Source organism: Marmota monax, unplaced genomic scaffold, assembly GCF_021218885.2.
Source record: "Marmota monax isolate L192 unplaced genomic scaffold, Marmota_monax_Labrador192_F-V1.1 WCK01_AAM20220418_F8-fsc00489, whole genome shotgun sequence".
NCBI lineage: Eukaryota > Metazoa > Chordata > Mammalia > Rodentia > Sciuridae > Marmota > Marmota monax.
Genome location: NW_026694574.1, coordinates 242,681 through 267,755, shown reverse-complemented (window position 1 = coordinate 267,755; position 25,075 = coordinate 242,681). Strand labels below are relative to the sequence as shown.

The 25,075-nt window shown below is 32.4% G+C and overlaps 1 protein-coding gene across 5 annotated transcripts in view; it reads left to right on the top strand.

Annotated features, from left to right (window-relative positions):
- The window catches only part of Mettl25 (methyltransferase like 25), a 192,182-nt gene that overhangs the window by 54,324 nt on the left and 112,783 nt on the right, over positions 1-25,075 (top strand). For 4 of the 5 annotated variants that reach the window (XR_006846514.2, XM_058571807.1, XM_046421330.2 and 1 more), the window contains 3 exons: positions 89-183; positions 3,480-3,509; positions 6,919-6,992. Coding sequence is in view for 4 of the 5 variants with exons in the window: in XM_058571807.1 (XP_058427790.1) it covers positions 89-183; positions 3,480-3,509; positions 6,919-6,992 (199 nt within the window). In the remaining variant the exon portion in view is untranslated. Of the gene's footprint in view, positions 1-88; positions 184-2,287; positions 2,849-3,479; positions 3,510-6,918; positions 6,993-25,075 lie in introns of those variants that run through there. The other variant, XM_058571808.1, reaches the window with a different exon arrangement.

The following is a 25,075-nucleotide window of genomic DNA, read 5'->3' as shown; positions in this document are numbered from 1 at the left end:
AATGATTTGCTTTCTTAATAGATTTATTTACTTTAACTAAAAGAGGAAGAATATTATGTAAGTATCCATATTTTTCCCCCATCTGCAGAATGTATTCAAGAAAAGTGGGGATTTCCAATGTGCCATTATTTAAAGGAAGAGAGGTGGTGCTGTGGTCGTAATGCCAGAATGTCAGCCTGTTTGGTATGTTTGTGTTTTTTTCCTAGAATAAGAAGTTTACCCATATGCTGTAAAATTTATTATTTTTAGCTAATATCATGAATTAAATTCTGAAGTTTCTAGACCATCATCATTAATGCTTTTATATATTATAAATTATGAGAAAATTATTTGTTCTTCATGGATTGTCATAACATGTTTACATATAATTATTATGTGAAATGTACCAAATACCAAGTCTTAAACACAGAAACAATTCAGTACTTTATGCTTAGCCATTTAGTGTCTTCATGTTTGTTTACAAAAGTCTTTTGGTCTTCTAAATTTTTATGGAATGGGAAAAATATTACTGTACCTGGGACATGAAATAACTATGTAGTTAAACAAAAACTATTTTGCTTGACTAGACTAGCATACTTAGATATAGAATACTATAACACATGTGGTCTTTCTTCAGGATGCAATGTTGTTTTATACAGGAACCATTTAAATGGTGTAAGTGGATATTTTTTGTCATCAGAAATTTAAAATATCACAGTTATATGGGATGACTAAATCTAGAGATCTAAATAACATGAGGACTATAATATTAATATTATTGTATTATATACAGAAAATTTCTTAAGTAAGGTTTTTCTAAGAGTAAGGTTTCAATGGTAACTGAGTTGGGTATGTTATATTACTTTTCTGCAATAATCATTTCAATATATATGTGTGTTTATCAGAACATTATATCGCATACCTTAAATTTATACAATAAATTTTTACATTAAGTATAGTTGATTAGATAATCTGTTTTAGTGACTAGCCATAGGATAATTCTTTTAAGGCCCATTGTCTCTATGATGGTTACTTAGCAACATAAGAAATAATATACCAATCTTCTAGGTTATATATCCTAGAATTATCTTAGAATTCTATTTACATTCTAATAATTATTTTCCTATGTAACCCTACCAGAAGTACTTTTCTGGAAAATTATCTTATTTCTTTATTTTAGGTTTAAATGATACTTGTTCAGAATCTTAGATATTAGATAACAGGTCATCTTGGAATGACATAGTTCCTAGAATGCTGACAGCCAGGCTTATTTATACTCTACAGGAAAATACTGAAATAGGCTTTTTTAGGAAGTATGACTATCTTAAGACCAAATACTTGAAGATACTGGCATCAGGTATTTTACAGTGAAACAGTATAAATCTAGTCATTTATGGAGAGGCCCACAATCTAGTCCTCACATGTAAGCACAATGTATTAATCAGGTTTATGGTATCCCCATTATAATGAACAAAATAAACCATCAAAAATCACTAGATGTCTTAAGGAAAGTCCCACATTGGAAAACAGACATCAAGGGCTGTAGCTGTAGCTCAGTGCAGAGCTGTTGCCTAGCATGTGTAAAGTACTGCATTCAATCCTCAGCACCACATAAAAAATAATCAAATCAAATAAAGGCATGCTGTCCATCTACAACTACAAAGAACAGGAATAATTTTATAGAAATAAACATTCAAAGAACTAAAGAAAGAAATTTTAAAGAATAAATCCCATACATATAGAATTTGCAGACCATGATGCTCTTAAGTTCTCCTGACCACAGGAGAACTTTTTGACAGAATTCAATTCCATTACAACCCTTGCTCACCTTGACTACTGCTTTTTTTTTTTTTTAATTCCATAGTAATTTGGGAAAGTTTAAGGAATGTTTCTTTGAGTACATGTTTCCTATATAAATGACCTTTTCAAAAAATATTCAAATATTTAAGGGTTATTAAAAAGGTGCCTTTGTAGGAACATTTATAAATAAAGTTCCTAGCCAGAAATAGAATTTTAATTCAATTAGAACAACCTCGTCATCATTTATTAAGCCTAGTAAAACTGCAAAAATATTTTAGATTAGTATGAAAGGAACACTTGGTATATTTTCTTTATTACTTCTGCTGATTGCCCAAGAACAATATTAATGTTTACTAGAAACTTCTTATTACCTATCTGATTATCTTCTAATTATGTAGCCAAAATTTATCATTTGTATTTATAAAATAAGCTCATCAGTACCAAGTTGTTCTCCATTGTATTTTTTTTAAAGAGAGAGAGAGAGAATTTTTTAATATTTATTTTTCAGTTCTCGGAGGACACAACATCTTTGTTTGCATGTGGTGCTGATCGAACCCGGGCCGCACGCATGCCAGGCGAGTGCGCTACCGCTTGAGCCACATCCTCAGCCCTCTCCATTGTATTTTAATTTTATTGACACTAAATAGTTTCTTTTTGAAAATTCTTCTGTTTCTTTGGCCTTTAGAAAATTCCATAACAAAGATTTAATCTTAAAATTACCACAACTAGTGCCATAAATGAAAACTCATTGTATCTTCAGTAATAAATCTATTCTGAGTCAGTTGCTGTTTAACTTCTTGGGAAAATTATCTAATAAAAATCTGCTGTCTTCATAACTTTCTGTTTGGCTCTAAATATTCAATGAGGGTGTCCTTCATGTGAGTTTCAAGTATTGAATTATGAGTATTTATTAGAAATGTGAGGAACATTTTGTAAAATTGCTTTAGATCAACTATAAATATAATCCAATATGTATAAAATTGTAAAAATATGTTACAGTACTTTCTCTTCTGACTCTTGATTATATGTATATATGCAGACTAAAAATAAAAATACTTTTCTAAAATAAGCTATCCACTATAATGTGTTCATTTTTGTTTTCTAAAAGATAAAATTATACAATCATTAAAAATTATGAGGGCTGGGGTTGTGGCTCACTGGTAGAGCACTTGCTTAGCATGTGTGAGGCACTGGGCTCAATTCTCAGTACCACATATAAATGAATAAAGTCCATTGACAAATAAGAAAATATTTTTTAAAAATTATAAGAAATATGTTAAAATATGTAAATATGTCTGTGTTTCTCTATATATACATACTACCAGCTTTGGATTTAGTTGATTGTTAATTACACTAAACATGAGTCAAGACCACTTTGTTTCATTTTTTTTCTATTTTCTAGTTCCTTCTGAAATTCAAGATGTATAATTGGAGCATATATGTGTTTATGTATATGACACATACCCATTATAAATTAATTAGTATTAAATTATATAAGTATACTAGTTAACATTTTTAATATTAACGATTTTAATTGTGTTGACTTACATTTTTATCACTGAATTCATCTTTCCAAATATCACTTTTACAAAACCTTATACAGTGTGTTTATAACTTTATAAATCTTATGCTTTTATAAATCTTATAAAGTAAGACTAAATATATCAAAAGTCTTTGTGTTGTTTTTTTTTTCCTTAAAGGCATTGGAGCGGGTTGCACTTGGCCAAGGGGTAAGTGAGAATGTTTACTTAAATTCAACTTATGAACACTGTAGTTTTTCTCTTGAGCTCTCTTCATACTTGACCTGCTGATGAACTTAAAACTGGATGGATTTTCATAAATATCACCTCCTGGTATTACCACAGAGTATTCAAATCTATGCATTTCTATACATTTGCTTTACATGTGAACTTTCAAAAACTAAATTGAACTTTTAGGAAGATTGCCCCATTGTTCTCTATACTAACCTCTGATTTCTTCATATTAAATTATATGGCCTATAAATATTTCTGGAGACATAATGTTGCCAACTGACCAGGTATTTATAGCCTTAGTTCAAGCAAAGATAAACAAGGTATAACATTCAGTGTATACTTTATCTGTAATCCAAAACAAAGATATCATTTGGTTGATAACTTTTTTTCATTCACTCAGTCATTATTAGTTGCAACAGCCAAATGGTTTTGCAGGTATAAACAAAAGTTTACTCTCTCACTCAAATATTCACATGATTGCATTGTTCTACCTTGTATTCATGAAACATATTAGGACTATTTTAAGAGTTTCTTTTAAGCTTATCACAAAATTATTTTTATTGGGCCTAATTTTAGAAATCTCTTTTTTGCTTGTTTTCAATAAACATTAATAATGTCAATTTATACTTTTTAAATTAATAATAGTGTTAAAAATAATAATAGCAATAACAAGTGTCATTTATAATATGCTCACCCTAGGCAAAGAACATTGACAAATATTGTGTATGTTGTTGCAATTGTTGTTTTTTAATATATTAATGTGCCTATCTAAAATGTGATAAAAACTGGTCTTTGTGAAGTCATCATTTTTTATCAAGTTTTAGAATTTATTAAGTGTGTGGGTTTTAGTCTTAGACTGCTGTTTTGCATCCAATCATCATCACTAACTGGTTTAATGACCTTGGACACATCATAATTTCTTTATCTGTAAAATAGGAGAAGTGACACTAATACCAGTAATAGTTTGCTCATAATATTGTCATTTCAAGTAAATAATGAAGCATGTGAAAAGTGTAAAACAATGGCTAGTACATAGTAAGTGCAAAGTAAAAATGTCTACACTTGTTGTGATCAGTAATCATTTTAATCATGAAAATAACAGTTAAATCTAACATAGAGCTTACCAAAGTACTGCTCAAAGTTCTTCTCATCTATAGGTAATAAATACGTAGAATTATGAAATACATACTATTATTATCCCAGGATACACATGAAAAAACTGTAAAGTAGTTAATGCTGAGATTTGAATCAATCTCTCTCTCTGGATTTCATGCTCTTAACTACTGTACTACATATCACCTTAGTGGTTCCCTAGGGATTATCATCATAATGCTCCAATGGTGTGGTGTTTTTAATTTTCCAAGTGTTTGCTCATGCTTCCAGCCAATCGGATGAATTGGTTATTGTGCCAAACTTATATGCAGACTTGCTATATAGCAGCATTTTAATTGTGTTCTAGCATCCTTAATTAATTACAGAGCCCTAATTTCTAGCTCAGTGCCTTTTCCACTAGATCTGTAAAATGCATGTCTGATACATATGCTTTAAGGGTGTACACTTTTTGTTTCCTCCCATATTTAAAATGCATTAAAAATGTTAAGTACATTTATTTATCACTTGTGAGGGAAAGAACATAAACTCTGAACTACATGCAGCTTTTTTCTGGAATAGTCAGACTGTTTAGGAGATGTTGACTCCTTTCCCACTCACCCCACTCTGTATTTACCAGGATGGACAGTCCTAGTTATTCTAGGAATGTTCATTTGAAGGCACTACATAACTCTCTTCTTTTTCTCTTAGGAAACAGCTGTAAAGCCCTTTATATACTCAGGGTAACTTGGGAATGATGATTTTTCCTATCCTGTTTGCATTTCTCTGTGCATTCCATTTATGTCTGCTCTTTTGCTTAAAATACATGTCTTAATCTTTTGTTGCTGTCATTCTACACTTTGTTTTTCATAAAAATATGTACATTTTTTATAAATTATGTTGATATCATTTATATGATTTTTCTCAAAGGCATGATAAAGACATTTTAATCATTTTTAGGCATTTCATATAAAATTGAAGTTCTCGTGTATTATAGATAATCAAACATGAAGTTAAGAATTTTTTAAGCAGTTTATATACAAAGAATATTTTAGTTCATGCAATAGTATTTTTAGCAAAATACCTTGAATTTCAATTGAATATTTCCAGATTAAGTGTTAATGTATGAAAAGGGATTTCAGCATTTTTGTGAGAAAAGTGATGTTCAGAGAAATAAGGGATAGATCATAAAGTAAGACTTTGGAACTGTAACAGTATATTTCTCAAGATGAGAAAATGTCAAATGGAAAATATGTCTGGACTTAAGAAATCAAAATGAAATGTATGTCAGAGACTTCAAGGGAAGAAAAGTTTTTAAATTAGTGAAGTCTGAAACTTTGCCAGTTGTTGGACAGTTAGGACATAATTTGACTTAGTTGGACCTTATTTGACTTCACAGAAGCATTCATTATTGTTGACCTCTTTAGTTCATTTTCTCTTTCTTTTCTTTTTCCAATAGTAACTTTTCAGGAAATCTAGATTATTGCTGACATTGTTTTGTGTTAGATATTTCTGTACTATCAGTATCAAGAGATCTGTAGGGATATGGATGGGATTTTGGTGTCCTTTGTAATTTCTTAATTCAGGAGTACCATCTCTGTTTTGCACCAAAGTATTATTTCTCTAAGAAATACTACAGTACTTTTTTTTTTAACTTTCTCTGCCTTTGAAGCTATTAGGTTTTATTGAGGACTTCTTCAGCTTCTCCTTTGTTCTTTTCAAAATCCTCTGAATCCTGGTGGGACAGCGCCTATCTCTCATTACCCCAGAAGAGCTGTCTTGCCAAGAACTCAGTTTCTTTTGACCTTTCCAAGACTCTGCAGTAGCCGAAGTTATGATCTTACAGTCTTCAGACATATTTTTAATATTTCCTAACATAGGTAGTATCTTCTCAGTATGTGAATCCTAGTCCATAATATCTTAGGTCAAAGCCATTCTTTCTTCTTTTACACATATCCTTTCTGACTCCTATAGGCTTCAGAACTGATTGGCTTGTATTAAAAGTGTATTTGTACATTTGTATGTGATAAGAACTCCATTTGGGTTACTAGCTTATTTTTCATTGATTAAGACTTATCTTCGTCATTTACTACTATTTCTCTTATGGTTTCTTCTGTTTTCTTGCAGAATTCGTTTCATAGTGAGAAATCATCTTAGGATAGTACTGTGAGTTAGAATGGAGACATTACAATGTCTTCCTCTATGTTTAACAGCAAAGTCAAGTTTCTCACATTCACAATGGTCCCAGCTCTCTAATATTAATTTGATTTCTGGTTTTTGTCTGCCTTTTTTTCAGCTGCCTACTGAATCACTCTTCTATCGTGCTGTTCTTCAGGATATTATTAAAGATTGTTATGGCATCACAAAATGGTATGAGGATTTTATTTTAATAAGAATAACTCATAAGTGAATTTATTTTTAGTCTTCAAGTGAATTTTAAGGGTCAATTATTAGTAAAAAATAAAAGCTATGAATTTGAGCTAATGTAAGTAAAGAAGATGTAGTCACATTATCTTAGTTAACTCATTTTTAATGTGTGAATTCTAATAATTCTTTCTTTTCCTGAAAGGTTTTTGTAATGCTAAAGTGATATATTTAAAGTGTACTTTAGAACTTTTGAAGTATTAAAATATTATGTGTAAATAATTAATTGAATATTTGAGTAGGAGTTCTTTTTAGATGTTTCACAACCAGCACAGCATAACACTTAACTCACTTGAACAAATCTCAATCATAGGCAACCATTATAGCCATTCTAATCTCTATTGATACACTAGTAGCCCAGCGTTATATTTTGGGTGTGTGTGTGTGTGTGTGTGTGTCTGTTTTCTCCAAATAATTTACTGGATATATAGAAAGGCAAGTAGCTGAATTTTTTCATAATATTGGTTTAAAATTTTCTTTATTCAGGCATATATTTGTAATCTTGGCAAATTGCATGAATGTTGTTTTGCTAATTATAATTTTAGGATTGTGGTAGTCACTTGGTGCAAAGCAGGATTCTTCTTTAAATTCAAGTAGGGTGATTTTTAGGTACTCAAAAAAACAATCTATTTGGCAGATATTGAAGGGTTTAAATTAGCTATCTCTTGGCAAGAAAAAAACTCTTGATAGAAATTTGTATGTGCATATATCTACATAAACTATTGGTATCAACTATAATTTCTATGCAAATAACTTCCAAATCTTTATATTTGGGGTAGGGGTTGGGGATTGGTACTGGGAATTTAACCCCGGGGCAGTTTACCACTGAGCTACATCTCCAACTTTTTTGAGGCAGGATCTCACTAAATTGCTTAGGGCCTTGCTAAATTGCTGAGGCTGGCCTTGAGCTTGAAATCCTCTTGTCTCAGCCTCTGGAGCCACTGGTATTATAGTTATGGGCCACTCACTGTTCCTGGGCAAATCATCATCTTAATCTCTATTCCTTTTTCTATAAATTTACCAATCTTTGATGTATCTAAAAATGTGAATTGTTCATGTTCTCCTGAAAACCAGTTTTCTTTCTTGAGCCCACCCAAAGATGCCATCCTTGTTGAAAAAGTATTCCTAAAATTGTGCAAACTTGTGTCTACACAAATATTGATTCCCTGCCTTCTTTTACAACTTCAGATGTATTCATTGATTTGTTTAATGGTCTCTTGTTGACCTCTTAAATTTGTCTCCATTCTTTTCTCAGTCATTCTCTCAATTAAAAATCTGACTTTCTAACATGCCATAGTCCTGCCTTCCTTTACTACACAGAAAGTAAATGGTGTGTATTATAAGATTTATTTTATTCTAAAGCCTCATTTGTCTTTCAGCCTCATTTGACCATGTTGATAATTGTTTATTCTCTAAACTTTCTTGCTCACTATCTTCTGTAACATTGCATCCTATTAAGTTTCTTTTTCCTACCCTAAACATTCATCTTAAATGTCTGGAGGCATCTGCCAATTTATTAGTAGTCAGCTGTCTGCCAGTCAACAGACAAGACAGAGTGAGCCCAGCTTTCAACAGAATGACAGTTCTAGTGAGGCAGAAGTTAAAGTTTATGTTCTACCTGGATGAAGACTCAAGAGTAAGCCAAGTAAACCACTCATACATTGAGTTAGGTCTCAAAAGGGTCACACCATAAGAATTGTTAGATATACAACATTTCCAAGATGGACTAAAGCCCCACTTCAAATCATCTCAAGCTTCCATCATGGTGTTTCTGATTATTGCTTCCATTAGCTCTCTGCAAAAAGCATATTCTCTCTGGATAAAAATAATATAAATCTGGACCTCAAATTATCACAACAGTTTATTACCTACAGCATCTGGCAGTTAATCTAAACCATTCATGGTATGAAACAAGACAACATGGCCAGAATCTAAAGTAAACCATATAGTTAATAGAAATAGGCCTCTAGTAGATCCAAAGAAAAATAAATATAATGGAGAGACTTACACTCTGGGAAAATGAAAGGGATATACTTCTTGTCAGTTTTCTTGCTAAGTATAATTAAAACCCTGCACATTATATACAACAAACAGTAGAAGACTCTGAAAGATGGAGAGAGTAAGGAAGACTGGCTCTGGATTTCAGAACATGATAAATTTCTTGGGTTTTCTTTTTGATTATATAGTTCAGAATTGGAACTGGAAAAGCTAGCAATCCAGAAACACAAGTGGGCACTAACAAAACATCCTGAAGGAAGATTAAATGGGGCAATAGAAATGTTTGGAATTTTCCAATCTTAAGAAATAAAATAGGTCGATCCCCAGATTTAACAAGAACGTAAACCCTTTGGCAAAGGCAAAAAAAAAAAAAATAATAATAGAAGATGACGATGACAAAGAAGAAGAAATACAAGAACCACCAACTTCTAGACATATAATAGTAAGATTACTGAAAACAGGTCAGGCACAGTGATGCACACCTGTAATCCCAGCAATTTGGGAGGCTGAGGCAGAAGAATGGCAAGTCCAAGGGCAGCCACAGCAACTTAGCCAAGACCCTGTCTCAAAATTAAAAAATATAAAAGACTAGGGATATAGTTTAGTGGTGCTAAGCCTCAGTTCAATCCCTAGTACCAAAAATAAATAAAATGAAAGAAAAAAAGGATTGCCAAAAATGAAACCAAAGAGAAAATTCTTAAAGCAGTCAGAGATGGTAGAAAGGGAAAGTTGGAAGACAAGATATCTTCAAAGGAATACAGTTAAAATGACCACTAAATTCTTAGGTTAAACAGTGGAACCAGAACTTAGGATATCTTCAAGATGCAAGAGGAAAGTCAGCTACAATGTAGGTGATGTAAAGACATTTTGAGACACACAAAAACAGCAAATATGCAAACTAGCATGCAGACTTAAAAGAAATACTAAAGGATTAAGGCACAAAGAAAATTACCCCAGATTGAGTTTGAAGATACAGGAAAAAATATAAAATAATAGGAAAAATAAGTGGGGCTAAATCTAAATGAAAATTGACTATATAAAACTATAAAAGCAAAATCATATATAAAAATAGCATATCAATCAGAGGTAAGTAAATAAAGTTAAAATGTTCCGATTGCCTTGAGTTGTTCTTCTTGGCAATATAAAAATAGTCACTTTATTATAAGTTGACGATGTATATTGAAATCTTTTATATCAAATAAATGGTAAGAGAGTATATAACTAACAAGCTAATTGAGTAGATAAAATATAATGAAATGATTTACTTAATCCAAAAGAAGAATAAACAGGAACCTTAGACAGAGACAGGTCTTCATCATTGATGGATAAGTATTATAACTGGGAAATTTAAAGGGATTAAGTACTTTTTTTTGAACAAAGTAGAACATATTTTGATTTAAAATAGTTACTGTTGTCAACTATATTAGTCCATTCTTTGTGGCCCTAACAATACCACAGGTTGGGTGATTTATAACAAAGTTTTTTGTTTGTTTGTTTGTTTGGTTTGGTTTTGTTGGCTAATTGAGGTCCAAGATTGAAGGGCCATATCTAGAGATGGCTTTTTCGCCATGGTGTTTTAAGGTGGTACAGGATATCACAAGGCAAGAGATTCTACCCTAATGACCTTAACTTATCCTAATAACTTCTCAAAGATCCTATCTCAAAATACCATAGTTGGATTATTTTCATTCTTTTAAAGTATTAAGTTGAGGATGATTTTTCAACTCAAGAAGCCTTATAAAAAGACACATATTTCCACAGTACAAACAGAAGTGATGTTGGTCAGAATATTCCCAGAGCTCAAGTGTAAATAGCTCCATACCACAGTAGACTCAAAGGAGCTGTTTCATCAAATAGTCACAAAAAAAAAAAAAAAAAAAAATCTAGCACAATCCTATAATGTTTGAAATCTGTTAAAAAATGGAGTTGAGGGCTATATGCTAGAAAGGAGGACTATGATAACTTTAATTTGGAATCTTCTAGATTTCCTATTTTGGTTATTTGGTATATTTTCTAAAAGATAGTATTATACTGTTTTAAGTTGCAGTAGTCAAGTCCACTTTTTTAATGCCAGTTGACTGGATGGATATATTGATGAATATTCTGAACAGAAAATAATGTTGTCAAATGAAAGTTACAAAAACTACAAGAGAAGTTAAGAGATTTAATGTAGTTAATGTAGACAATAAGTACTCAGAAAAAGAAACCTAATAGAGCACCTACAAAGAGATATGTAGGGGATACCCAACCCAGTGCAAGAGTTAATGGTTTAACCAACATTATCATTTAGTACTCAGGCTTAGGCATCTGATTTACTTCAGCAGTGAGCCTGTCCTAAGAAGGTGTATGCAAAGAAAACCAGAGCCTTGGCAGGGCAGGGGCAGGAGGGGGTTCAGATTGTTAAAAATGAGCTCTCTAGTTCACTAAATAATATTCAGCATGATTTTCAATTTTTATTTTATATGGAAGTTTTGTTCCTGTTGCCTTTATCCTCATGCTTTGAAAATGCTACAGGTTCATGACATAATTGTAGGGGAATTAAATCAAATAACTGCAAATTATATAATTATCATCAGGCAGTTACACAGCATCAACTATAATAGTAGTTATTTTGGACCTACTAACCTACTGTGGCTTGAGGATTAGCTAAAAAGGAAAGTTCTGAACTAAAATATCAACCAGAGTTCTATTTCTAGTAATATTGTGGGTTTAAATGCTTACAAATAAACTACTGAATAAAATAATAAAATTTTAATGCTTTACTGAGCTGAAAAGAAAAAAAAAAGAATTCTTCAAACCCAAAATCAAGTGAATTCAGAGGTAGGAAGAAGGAAAAAAGATAGCTCTGAAACCTGTAATCTCCAGAGTGTTCTCTCTTAAATCCTAATGGCATTTCACTTTTATTTTCACAGATGCCCAAGGTAAAGATAGGGGTAGGGCATAAATCCTGCTATCTCAAAATGAGTTTTGTAAACAAGAAATCCCCTTACAAAGAAGATATAATAACAAAAGGCTATAACTTTATTTAAGGGTGAACTGAAAAGGAAGCTTTTACACACACATACAAAGAAAAATGTAATAAACTTATCTTAATACTGATTTGGGGATAGAGGAGAACTCTTTCCTGAAAATTTATAACCATAGCATTTATTATGAGGATTTTTGGAAAACAAAATCATAACATTAATGCAGAATTCTTTTCAAGAAGGTTCAGAGTAATAGAGTTCTTTAGTCTGTAGCACAGAGTGACACAAATACCTATGGAGGAATATACCTTCAAAGTATACCTCATGATAAAATTCCAAGCAACATGATATTAAAAAGAAAGACCTCAAAATACTATTGGAAAAAAGAATCTATAAGTCAGGAAACAACCAACAACAGATTCAGATATCCACTAATATATGATATAAAAATCACATTTTAGCATATGTAAGAAAAATGTAGTTTTTTATGTTCATATAGATAGATAAAGGGAAAATATAATAAAATATGTTGGTATAAAATAGTGACCAAATATATTTGAGAATGAATCAAAGCCAAAACTCAGTATACAATGTTGAAGAGAGAATTAATGAGTTGGAAGGTGCATACAAAGAAGTTATCCACAATAAAACAGATCATGAAGTGGAAATATTGAAAATAAGATAGTAAAAATGGTCAACATAAATGTCACTAGAGATACAAAAGAAGAGAAAATTGAGAGACAATATTTAAAAAGATAATAGCTAGCTAGAGATTTTTCAGAATTTGATGAAAACACCGATTTCGAGATCCAGAGAATTCCAATCAATCCCAAACAAAGTAAAGAAAAAGAACCTCACATTTAAACTCCCTGGACTTAAAAATCAGATCATCAGAGACAGAAAGAAGATAAAAGCAGTCTGAAGGGAAAACAGGGGAATAGATCATATCAAAGGTGTAAGTATTATATTGGCTTTCTAATAGTGACAATAGAAACCAGAAGAGATAGAATGAAGTAATCAGTATCCTGATTAGAGATAATTTATCTTAGATTTATATATTCAATAAGTGTATTTTTTTAAGATCTCAATAATGCTTGAGAGAGTTAGCTTTAACAGACCTGCAAAATGAATACACTTGAGGATACAGGAAATAGGACTTAGATGGAAGGACTAGTTCAGAAAAGAATTGTTGGACACAGAAATTGGCAAACATCAAAGCAAGCATTACGCATATGTAAAACTAAGTTATGAACATAAGTAAAACTAGTGATACTAGCTAATTGGTGAAATCTTTGAAAATTATAGCTAAGTACTATAAACAAGTACATATGTTTGGAAGGATTAATCAGAGCATCTTACATGGTCTTATACATCATAGAAATGATGGTGAAGATAACTCTTAAAGAGATTTGTGTTAATAATAGTCACATAACTTTAAAATATAGAATTTCTAACTTCCCAGTTTGTAAATAAAAAAGAAAAACAGAAATGCAGGAAAACATAAACATTAAATTCACAAAACAGCCAAAGCAATCCTTAACAAAAACAACAAAGTTAGAGGCATTATATGACCTAGATTCAAAATATGCTATATAGCTCTGGTAAATAAAGCAACATGGCATTGGCATAAAAATAAACATATACACCAATGGAATTGGTGCTGAGAAATAAATGTATACATTTATGCTCAACTGATTTTTGACAAAGGCACCAAGAACACACAATAGGGAAAGAACATTCTCTTCAATGAAGGGTGCCAGGACAACTGGATATCCTTATGCAGAGGATGAAATTAAACCCATATCTCTGAACCATATAAAAAATCCACTCAAAATGGATTAAAGACTTAAATATTTAAGACCTAAAACTGTAAAATGCCATAAGAAAATGTACAGGAAAAGCTCCATCACATTGGCATGGGTGGTGGTTTTTTAAATGTAACCCCAAATACACAGCAACAAATGCACAAATAGACAAAATGGGATTACATCACACTAAAAGGTTTCTATTAAGAAAGGAAATAACAGTAAGAGATAACATACAGAATGAGAGAAAATATTTGCCAACAATACACTGTCTAGGAGTTATTAACCAGAATTTATATAAAACTCAATAGCAAAAACACAAATAACCCAATTTTTCAGTGAACTGAAGACCTACTTAGGCATTTCTTGAAACAAGACATACAAATGACCAATGATATATGAAAAAAAATGTTCAATAATCACTACCATCAAGGAAATGCAAATCGAAACCACAGTGAGACATCATCTCACCTTTGCTAGAATAACTAGCGTTAAAAATACAGAAAAATAACAAATGCTGGTGAGCTTGTGGAAAAAGGGGAACTCTGGTGGAAATGTAAATTACAAACTTCATGGAGAACAATGTAGAGGTTGCTCAAAACAATTAGGGTAGAGGTAGTGGGAAAGATAACTTGCCCAAGTTTACATAGTTTCAGTTAGATAGGAAGAATAAGTTCAAGAGATCTATTCTACAACATGGAGACTATAATTAATAACAATTTATTATATTCTTAAAAAAGGAAATAGAGTAGATTGTAAGTGTAATCATAAAGAAAATGGTAAGTATGTGAGGAATGCATGTTACTTAGATCAGTAGAACCATTCCACGGTGTTTACATATTTCAAAATAACATGTACACAATTAACATATACAACTTTATTTGTTAAAACTTGGAGAGGGGGAAATATAGTTATAAGCTTATAAATTGGTAAATGGAAATAAACAGAAATGAAGAAAAAAACAAACATTAAAACATTTGAAAAGAAACAGGGAAGATGAAGACAAAAAGAAACGAAAATCAGAAACCAATAGAAAGTTAATATTCTTCCCTAATTTAAAATAAAATTCTTTAGTAAATGACAAACAGTTTAGCTTAAAAATGAATTTGTATCCTAAAGTGTGCATCAAATGCCATGCTATGTGGAGTAACATTAAAAGCTCAATATCAGGAAAAAGGCAAAGATATCTGTTGCTTACAACCAGTATCAGGCTAGAAGTCTTAGCCAACATTGTAAGACTAGGAAAATAAGTAACAGTATAAGCATTGGAAAGGAAGAAGAAACACCATGATTATTTTTTGCTGTTATGGTACTATAGACTATCTAAAATAGACTATAGACTATCTAAAATAATGTACAAATTGTTAAACAAAAAAGCTTGGTGAAATATTCAAAAAGCTATTGCTTTTTAAGCTGTCATTAAAAAACAGTTTTAAATACCACTTTGAATTTTAGTTAAAAAATGATATATCTAGTAATAAACCTGCCAAAGGCATGAAGAAAACAATAAAATGTAAAAATATTAAATGACTGCTTAACAAAAGAAGAAATATACCATGTTTATGGGTAGAAAGACTGTCATAAAGATGTCAGCTCTCCTAGTATTTTCTAGAGCACTGCAACAGTGCATTTAGTCAACATCCAAAAGGGTATTGTGTGTGTGTGTGTGTGTGTGTGTGTGTGTGTGTGTGTGTACACAAGTTGTTTCAGAATTTATTTGGAAGAGCTAAGGATAAAATAAATTGAAGAATCTACTGAAGAAAAAAAAACAAATATGGAAATTCTTGTTTCACCAGATATCGGCACTTACTTTTGATCTATAGTGATTTAGATGCTTGCCAATTAGAGCAGAGGAACCAAGTGGAGTTCAGGGACAAATCTTTTTGGTTTGTCTTTGAAGAACAGAATTGTTAAATTAGTAGTAGTAGAGTAGTAATTTATTCAATGTATCATTTTCCATTGTTGTGTTACAAATTATCACAAACATAGTAGCTGAAAACAGCACAGATTTATTACTTGAAGTTCTGGAGGTCAGAGTCCAAAATGGGTTTCACTGAGCTAAAACTCAAGATGAACAACCCACAATAAAAAATTAAAAATAAAAAAAAAAAGATGACAGCAGAGCACTAGTTCTTTTGAAGAATTTAGAGAATAATACATTCCCTTGCCTTTCACAGCTTTAAAGGCAGTCTTCATGCTTTGGTTCATGGCTCCTTCCTTCATCTTCAAGGCCAGCAGCATAGCATCTTTTTCTGACTCTTCCTCTTCTGCTTTCCTCTTCCACTTTAAAGGATTCCTATGATTACTTTGGGCCACATGGATCATCCATCTTGACTTGAAGTTCAGTAGATTAGCAGACTTAATTCCATCTACATCTTTAATTCCTTCTTGCCATGTAACATAACATATTCACAGGTTCCATAAATTAAAATGTAGATATATATCTTCAGGAGACCACTATTCTGCTTTTCCCTTACCAAAAAAAAAAAAAAAAAAAAAGTTTAAATCTGACTTCTACTTTATAGCAAACATACAAGTCAATCTATTGTGGATTCAAAGCTTAACAATAAAATATAATGCTGTAGTACTTGTAGGAGATTGTATTGAGAAACTTTTATGACTCTGGGATAGGAGAAGTTTTTCTTAATATAACTGTGCAAATTTTTAAAGACTGAAAATTAAAATACTAATACTAAGAAGTTATGTTGACTTAAGATATCATGAAAAGAGTTAAGGAAGATGACCACTCTCAGAAGCTAATTCTAAGACTTAGAACTAACAAGATTAATATCTAAATGATATACACAAAAAGAATTCCCACATAGTCAACATAAGAAAAGATGCTCAATATTTATTAGGAAACAGGGAAATGCAAAATCAAATCATAATGAAGTAATGTTTTTATAATCGTTAGATTAAAAAAAATAAAATTTGACAAAATTAAGTCTTAGCAAGAATATAGAGCTGCTAGAACTGTCCATGTTGCTGGTTTGGAAAAAAAAATAGTTGAACTCTTTCAAATCAAGTTACTCTTCACTAATAAAGTTGAAAATGTTCATATACTTATCTCATCAGTTCTACATCTAAGTATACTTCCTAGAGAAAATGTTATATGTTTTCCTCTAGATTTATACAACAATGATCAATAATAGCAGTGTTTATGAGAGCAAAAGTCTAGAAACAAAAAATTTATTAATATTAAGATTGATAAAATGTTTGTTCATATAGTAAAATACTGTGATATAATGAAAATTTATGAATTACAACATATGTCAATGTGAATGACTCATAATTTTAACTCAAGTAAATAAAAAATTTCTTATGCTTCCATTATGTAATTCACAAATAAGCAAAACTGTGTACTAAATTATTTAGGATTTTAAATATATGGTAAACAATCAAGAAAAGCATAAGAACATGAAAACACAATCAAGAAAAGCATAAGAACATGAAAACAAGGATTAATATTGTGTTTCTTATGGGAGGAGCAACAATGGAGTAGACAGACAGAGTACATAAGAAAATCAGTATACTGATAGTGTTATATTTCTGAAGTTTGGTGTTGAGTACAAGGGTTCGTTTTATTGACACTTGTATTTTTTATACATTTTGTAAATACTGAAGATTTTTTGTATTTTCAATAAAGTTTTAATATTTTAGCAGGCTACACCACAGGGTCAGTTTATCCACATATGATATTCCTAATGTCTAATAAAGACATTTTATTTTATATATTTTGGGGGAAGGTACCAGAGACTGAACTCAGGGGCACTCAACCACTAAGCAACATCCCCAGCCCAGCCCAATTTTGTATTTTTATTCGAGACAGGGTCTCACTGAGTTGCTTAGTGCCTTGTTGAGGCTGACTTTGAACTCATGATCCTTTTGTCTCAGCCTCCTGAGACTCTGGGATTACAGGCATACACCGCCGCGCCCAGCTGACATTTTATTATAATATTAAAAAATTAAGATAATAGTTAAAAGCTTTTCTAAAGTTTTATAGCCTGAATGAACCATGCTAGGACTAAATTCACAGTATGGAAGTGCTTTCATTATCTTGTGCTTATTTTTTTTTTTTATTTTATTTTATAAATGTTATAAAATAACATTTTATTTTATTTTATAACATTTATAATATTATAAAATAAAAAAAAATATATATATATATATACACATACACACACACACACACACACACACACACCACATTTTCTTTATTCATTCATCTATTGAAGGGCACGTAGGCTGGTTCTGGAGTTTAGCTCTTGTGAATTAAGCTGCTATAAACATTGATGTGGCTATAAAATGCTGATTTTAAGTCCTTTGGGTATAAACCCAGGGGTGGGATAGCTGAGTGAAATGGTGGTTCCACTGCAAGTTTTCTAAGGAATCTCCATACTGCTTTCCAGAGTGGTTGCACCAATTTGCAGTCCCACCAGCAATATATGAGTGTGCCTTTTCTCCCACATCCTTGCCAACACTTATTGTTGTTTGTGTTCTTAACAGATGCCATTCTAACTGGAGTGAGATGAAATCTTACAGTGGTTTTGATTTGCTTTTCTGTGATTGCTAGAGATGTTGAACATTTTTTCATATATTTGTTGGTTGATTGTATATCACCTTCTGAGAAGTGTCTGTTCAGTTCCTTGGCCCATTTATTAGGTTAATTGTTTTTTTGGTGTTAAGGTTTTTGAGTTCTTTATATATTCTAGAGACTAGTGCTCTATCTGATGTGCGTGTGGTAAGAATTTGTTCCCAATTAGTAGGTTCTCTATTTACCTCACTGATTGTTTCTTTTGCTGTGAAGAAGCTTTTTAATTCGAGTCCATCCCATTTATTGATTCTTCAATTTATGTGATGTGCTTTAGGAGCCTTGTTGAGGAAGTCAGATTCTAGGCCGACATGGTGGGAATTTTGACCTACTCTTTTTTCTATTAGGCACAGGGTCTATGTTCTAGTGCCTAAGTCTTTGATCCATTTTGAGTTGAGTTCCGTGCAGGGTGAGAGAGGTTGAATTTTATTTTGTTACATGTGACTTTCCATTTTTCCCAGCACCATTTGTTAAATGGGCTATATTTTTCTCCAGTGAATATTTTTGGCACCTTTGTCTAGTATGAGATAACTGCATTTATGTGGGTTTGTCTGTATCTTCTATTCTGTATCATTGGTCTATGTGTCTGTTTTGGTACCCATAGCATGCTATTTTTGTTACTATGGTTCTATAGTATAGTTCAGGTTTTATTATTGTTATGCCTCCTGGTTCACTTATCTTGCTAAGGATTGCTTTGGCTATTCTGGGTCTCTTATTTTTCCAAACAAATTTCATGATTGCTTTTTCTAATACAATAAGAATGTTATCAGTATTTTAATAGGAATTTCATTAAGTGCAGCAGCCCCCAGAAACACTTTTGGTAATATGCCCATTTTGACAATATTGACTCTACCTATCCAGGGGCATGAAAGGTCTTTCCATCTTCTAAGGTCTTCTTCAATTTCTTTCTTTAGTATTCTGTAGCTTTCATTATAAAGGTCTTTCACCTCTTTTGTTAGATTGATTCCCAAATATCTTACTATATTTTTTGAGGCTGTTGTGAATGGGGTAGTTTTCTAACTTCTCTTTCAGAGGATGCGTTTGATTTATGGGAGTTGATTTATATCCTACTACTTTGCTGAATTCATTTATTGTTTCTAAAAGTTTTTTTTGGTGGGATTTTTTAAATCTTCTAAATATAGAAGCATGTCATTAGCAAATAGTGATAGTTTGAGTTCTTCTTCATCTGTTTGTATCCTTTTAATATTTTTTCATTTAATTGCTCTGGCCAGAGTTTCAAGGATGATGTTGAATTAAAGTGTTGAAAGAGGACATCCTTGTCTTGTTCCAGTTTTTAGAGGGAATGCTTTCAATTTTCTTCATTTAGAATGATGCTGGCCTTGGGTTTAGCATATATAGCTTTTACGATGTTGAGGTATGTTTCTACTCTCCCTAGTTTTTCTAGTGTTTTGAACATAAAAGGATGCTGTAGTTTGTCTGATGCTTTCTCTGAATCTATTGAGAGATGATCAGATGATTCTTGTTTCTAAATCTGGGTGCAGCAGCCCCCCGAAAGAAGACCTCAAGATGGCTTCTATGCTGCAGCCCCTGTGTTTGTGGCAGTGGCCTCTGGGATAGTGGTGTAGGCAGTACCCCTGCTGAGAGAAAAGACCTCCAGGCCATGGTGGCAGAGGCACCCTCATGCTTATTTTTAATTGTAAATTCTCTTTGCGATATTTCTAATATGAGCTGAGTTGCATGGTTCTTTATAGTAGTATTATAGATCAAACTATATTAGTTTTGTTACTGTAACAAAAAAAAAAGTACTGAATCTCAGTACTTAGGAAGAAAAGAGGTTTATTTAGCTGACAGTTTGGGAGGTCCAAGGGCATGTGTCAACATGGGTTCCCCTCTAGTAAGGATTGTAAATGGCATCTCAGTGGATTTGCAGAGGGGACAGATCAAGTGATAAAACAGGAAGAAGTTCAGGGAGGGGTTTTTGTTGTTGTTGTTTTTAAATCACAACTCACTCTCTTGAACCAACACAAGATCCCCGGAGAACTACCTTAAACCCTTACCAAGACAGCATCCCCAGTGTCCCAAACAACTATGTCCACTAGGCCATATACAGGAAGCCAAGCTTTCAGTACCTGAACTCAAAAGGGGTAAATCATCCAGACAATAGCACAAGGTTAATTTGATTTGAATCTCAAGCCAACAAGGGTATTGAACACAGAAAATAAGATTATTTTCTTTCTTCTTTCACATAGTGTTTAGTTTTTTTTTTTTTTCGTGGTTAGTAAAATAAATTGTCCTTAATTAACACAGTTTTCAAATACCTGAAACATTATTTTGAAAGTTTTTCTATAAGTATAATTGTTCACATTACTTAAGATTAGAAGTAAATGTTTTTCATGGACTTGTAACACTTTTACTATATTAGTTATAACTTTGATTTGCACATTTATGTTTAAAATCTATAATTTATAGAAAATTCCTAATTTCATAATTAGGCCTTAGCTGGAAACTTTCTCTGGAATAAAATATCAAAAAGGAATTTCATGTGATAAAAATATCTTAAAACGCCAGGCATGGGTGGCACACACCTGTAATCCCAGCGGCTCAGGAGGCTGAGGCAGGAGGATCACAAGTTCAAAGCCAGCTTTAGGAAAAACAAGGTGCTGAAAAATTCATTGAGACCCTGTCTCTAAACAAAATACAAAATAGGTCTGGGGATGTGGCTTAGTGGTAAAGTGCATCTAAGTACAATCCCCAGTATGCCCTCCGCCCGGTTCCAAAAATTTTTTTTTCTTAAAACACTTAGCAAGAAGGCAGGAAAAATACAATATATACACAGTATTCATTTTACTCTGTTTTACTTTTTACTGTATTGAGTGTTAAATGTTGGGCCCTTGCACATGCTAAATGAGAGCTCTACCACTGAGCTACATCTCCAACTGTTTGTTTATTTTATTCTCTTTGATAATGAGAACTGTATACATATGTTTAGGGAACATGGAATGTTTTACTGCCTGTAGTTATGAGTTATGTCGGTGAATTTTAATTTTAGTATAATCAAATAGGAAAATGAAAGCCCAGATCTTGAAAACTATCTCACAAAATTAAAGCTAATTACTTAATTCATAATGTGTGGTCAAGTTGAAATTATAAACTATATTTTTTAAATTGAAAACTGATTTAAAGAGTTTATGGAGCTCACTTAATGGTCTTTTGAGTCTTTTAATATGTTCCAGCACATATAAGGCACAAAATAATTTCACAGATATTTTGTGATGATAGAGAAACTGAGTTTTGGTAATCCTCTCCTGCATGTGCGTGTTTCCATTTATTTTGTATGATTTCATTTCACCATTTCCTCAAAAGTCCCTTCAGTAATGCTGTTTAGACAATGCCAGGAGTAACCATGCTCCTAAAATTGTATTTTTGGAAAACATGTGGGTGGTATTGGATTCACTTGAGTAGAATTTTAATTATATCTAGTGTATTCACTTTTATTAAAAGAAATAATTCAAATTCCTCTCTAGCATTCTGGCCATGCTTTTTTTTCTGACAGAGGGCCCCCTTCTAATCTTGTCTTAACTTCACATCATTTATTTTTTGGAAACAGTCATGTCAGTTCTCTAACATGTAGAAAATGTTTGATAATTACTCTTCATTCTCTGCACTCTGAGCAGGTGCCCATGCACACAGTCCTTGAGTACCACGTTATTTGTCATTGTTCGTGTGCCTCATTTTATACCTTGTATGCTTCCGTAGAGTCTACTGGGAATATTCTTCTCCCTGTTTCTATCATTCTTTTCCCCAAAACCTCTGGCAGGTGAAATCCTGAATGTTTCTTAAAACCAGCTTAAAAGTCATGTATAATACCATTTTTTTCCCTTCTTGACCTCTTCTCTCTTCCTATAATACTTAAGCTCTTTATAAAATTATTGGTGTATCTACTCCTGTACCACCTTCTGAGCTGCTTAGTAGAAATTTTTCAGTCTAACTAAATGAAAAGTTCTTTTTGGACTTTATTTTCTTCTTAAATCTTTCCTTTACAACAAAACTTGAAACTACTGCCAATTTCTTTATGAATTGCTCTTGAACACATTCCATTCAATTTTTACTTCCATCACTCCAGTAGACCACCCCTCTCAGGGTACTAATGACTAATGTTGATTAACTAATGTTAAATCCCATGGTCAGTTCTCAAGCCTCATCTTACTTTGTCTGTCATCACTATTGCAGCTGATTTACTTCTCTGTATTGAAGCATGTTTTCTCTCATTTTCTAGGGAAATACCTCACGAGGTACTCACCTTTTCTCTTTTCTCTTGCTTTTCTTCAATTATTTTTCTACTTTTCCCCCCTTGATTTCTCTTCCTTTTTCAAGCCTCTATTTTTAGAATACATTTTTTGGTCCATACCCACTACCTGATTTTACCCCATCTCATCACTCTAACTACCATAAGTATATTAATAAATGCCAGATCTATAATCCAATTAATGACAGTGATATTATTCCAGTTGCCAAATCCAGAAGTGTTGAGTGTATCCTTAACTTTCTGTCATTGCTTATATCCAGTCTTTCATCGTATTTATAAGCACTCCCTTCAGTGTATCTACAGTTTTTCCAGTTTTTACCATCCACAGGGCTGCTAACCTGGTCCAGTCACCATCGTGTCCTAACTAGATTCTTGTAATAAACTCCTAATTGATCGTCCTGCTTCTACCTTTGCCCGTAGAGTCTTTTCTCTCTATTAATATGTTTAAATGAGCCATCTAATTCTCACAGTCTTCCAGTAGCTTCTAATCTAACACCTCACTTTCACTCTGACCTAATTTCTGTTCTTCCCTTTGTTTATGTTTGCATCAAACACATTAGTTTTCTTGGAAATGCCAGAAACATCCACTTCTAGGTCTTTACATATGATGTACCTCTGCCTGACATGCTCCTCCCTAGACATGCACTTGGCTGTGTCACTCCCTTCCTTCAGGTTCTTACTCACCTTTGGGATATCCACCAATCACCATCTCTCCCTCCTGACATTTCATATCTGCTTCCTTTCCTCTATCCCTAGCTTTTCAAGAGCTTTTATTACTAAGATATTTTTTCCTGTGTGTGTTGTTGATTTGTCTCCCAATTCAAATTATTTTTGTTGTTTTATTTATTTGCAAGTTTTATTTGGTTCACTACAGGGGATAGAACCAACTAACCTGGCTCTAGAGTATGTTAAAAAAGATTTTGTAAAATGATAAATCAGATTTTGATTATTCCATAACTGTGTTCTCCAGATTTTTTCCTAAAAGAGCAATGATTTTGTAAAAATACTTTGAGAGAAAAATATTTCCTCACTAAAAAATATCCCTTCTATTTAAGATTCTCACATTCATATTTTAAAGACTCAGTAATTTGGTGAGAGACAGCAGAGTGTCACATTAAGGAACATAAGCACAGGAGTTCTACTGTTTGGTTTCCAATCCTAGTCCCCACTGCATAATAACAGTATTGTTTGGGGCACACTGTTTAACATTTTTCCTCTGTTCTCCCATCTTTAATTTGGGGTTACAATAGTACTTTAAAGGGGTGTTTTGAAGATAAGTTAATTCCATAAAGTGCTTCGAACAATATTTGAAGCATAATGAGTGGTTATTTTTTTTAAATAAATTAGTTTATCTTTGTTGTAACCAATATTTATTTGTTAATACAACCTTTCTTCTACCAAACTATACACATACATAATTAATATTTGGTAATACTGTTTTGTGGAATACACTGAAAAATAATTATTCTGACTCTTCTAAGGATCTCCTTTGGAATTGAAATCATTATTTGCCTATCAAATCCAAAAGAAATGATAAAATACAGTTCTTATGATTCTTTGGTGAGCAGTCAAACACTCTGGAGGAGTCATATGAAATAAGAACTTTGTGTGTGAACCGTGGTGCTGGGTATTGAACCCAGGGCCTTGTGCATGCAATGCAAGCACTCTACCAACTGAACTATACTCCCAGCCAAAAATAAGAACTTTTTTAATGTTAGCATTTTCTGTTAACTATATTAAAATCAGGCATACTTTAAATCCTGGGAACACAGTACCACACTTGTTCTCTTTGGTGTCTGGTCTTTGCTTTCCTTGTATAATCCTCACATTTAATGACAGAATTTCCTGTGTCCATAAGGCTCTAAATTGTTTTAAAGTTTTCTTCTGCATGGATCAAGCTATTATTACATAAATAAATTGTAGGGTCTTATTTCAATTTATTAAACATGAAGACTAAAACTTTATTAAAATGTATCTCTTGATGAAATTGTTGGGAGTGGCTTTCATAATACCTCTAGTAAAGGAATTCTTTTGTTTCTTTGATGCTTCAGAAGATTGTAAAACTTACCATAAAGCAGCATAGAAATATGAGGGAGAGCTGTACTTTCATCTCAAGCTACAGCAGGAGAAGAGCTATCTATAACGAGACGTGGAGAATAAAATTTAGACCACAGGCACCTTCCCAGATGAATCCATTTTAGGAAAATGGGTTTAAGAAAGTAGAGACCCTGGAAATTGGTTTCTTTCTTTCTTTCTTTTTTTTAATTGTAGATGAACACAATACCTTTAATTTATTTATTTGTTTTTATGTGGTGTAGAGGATTGAGCCCAGTGCCTCACATATGCAAGGCAAGCGCTCTACCACTGAGCCACAACTCCAGCCCCTGAACGTTGATTTCTTT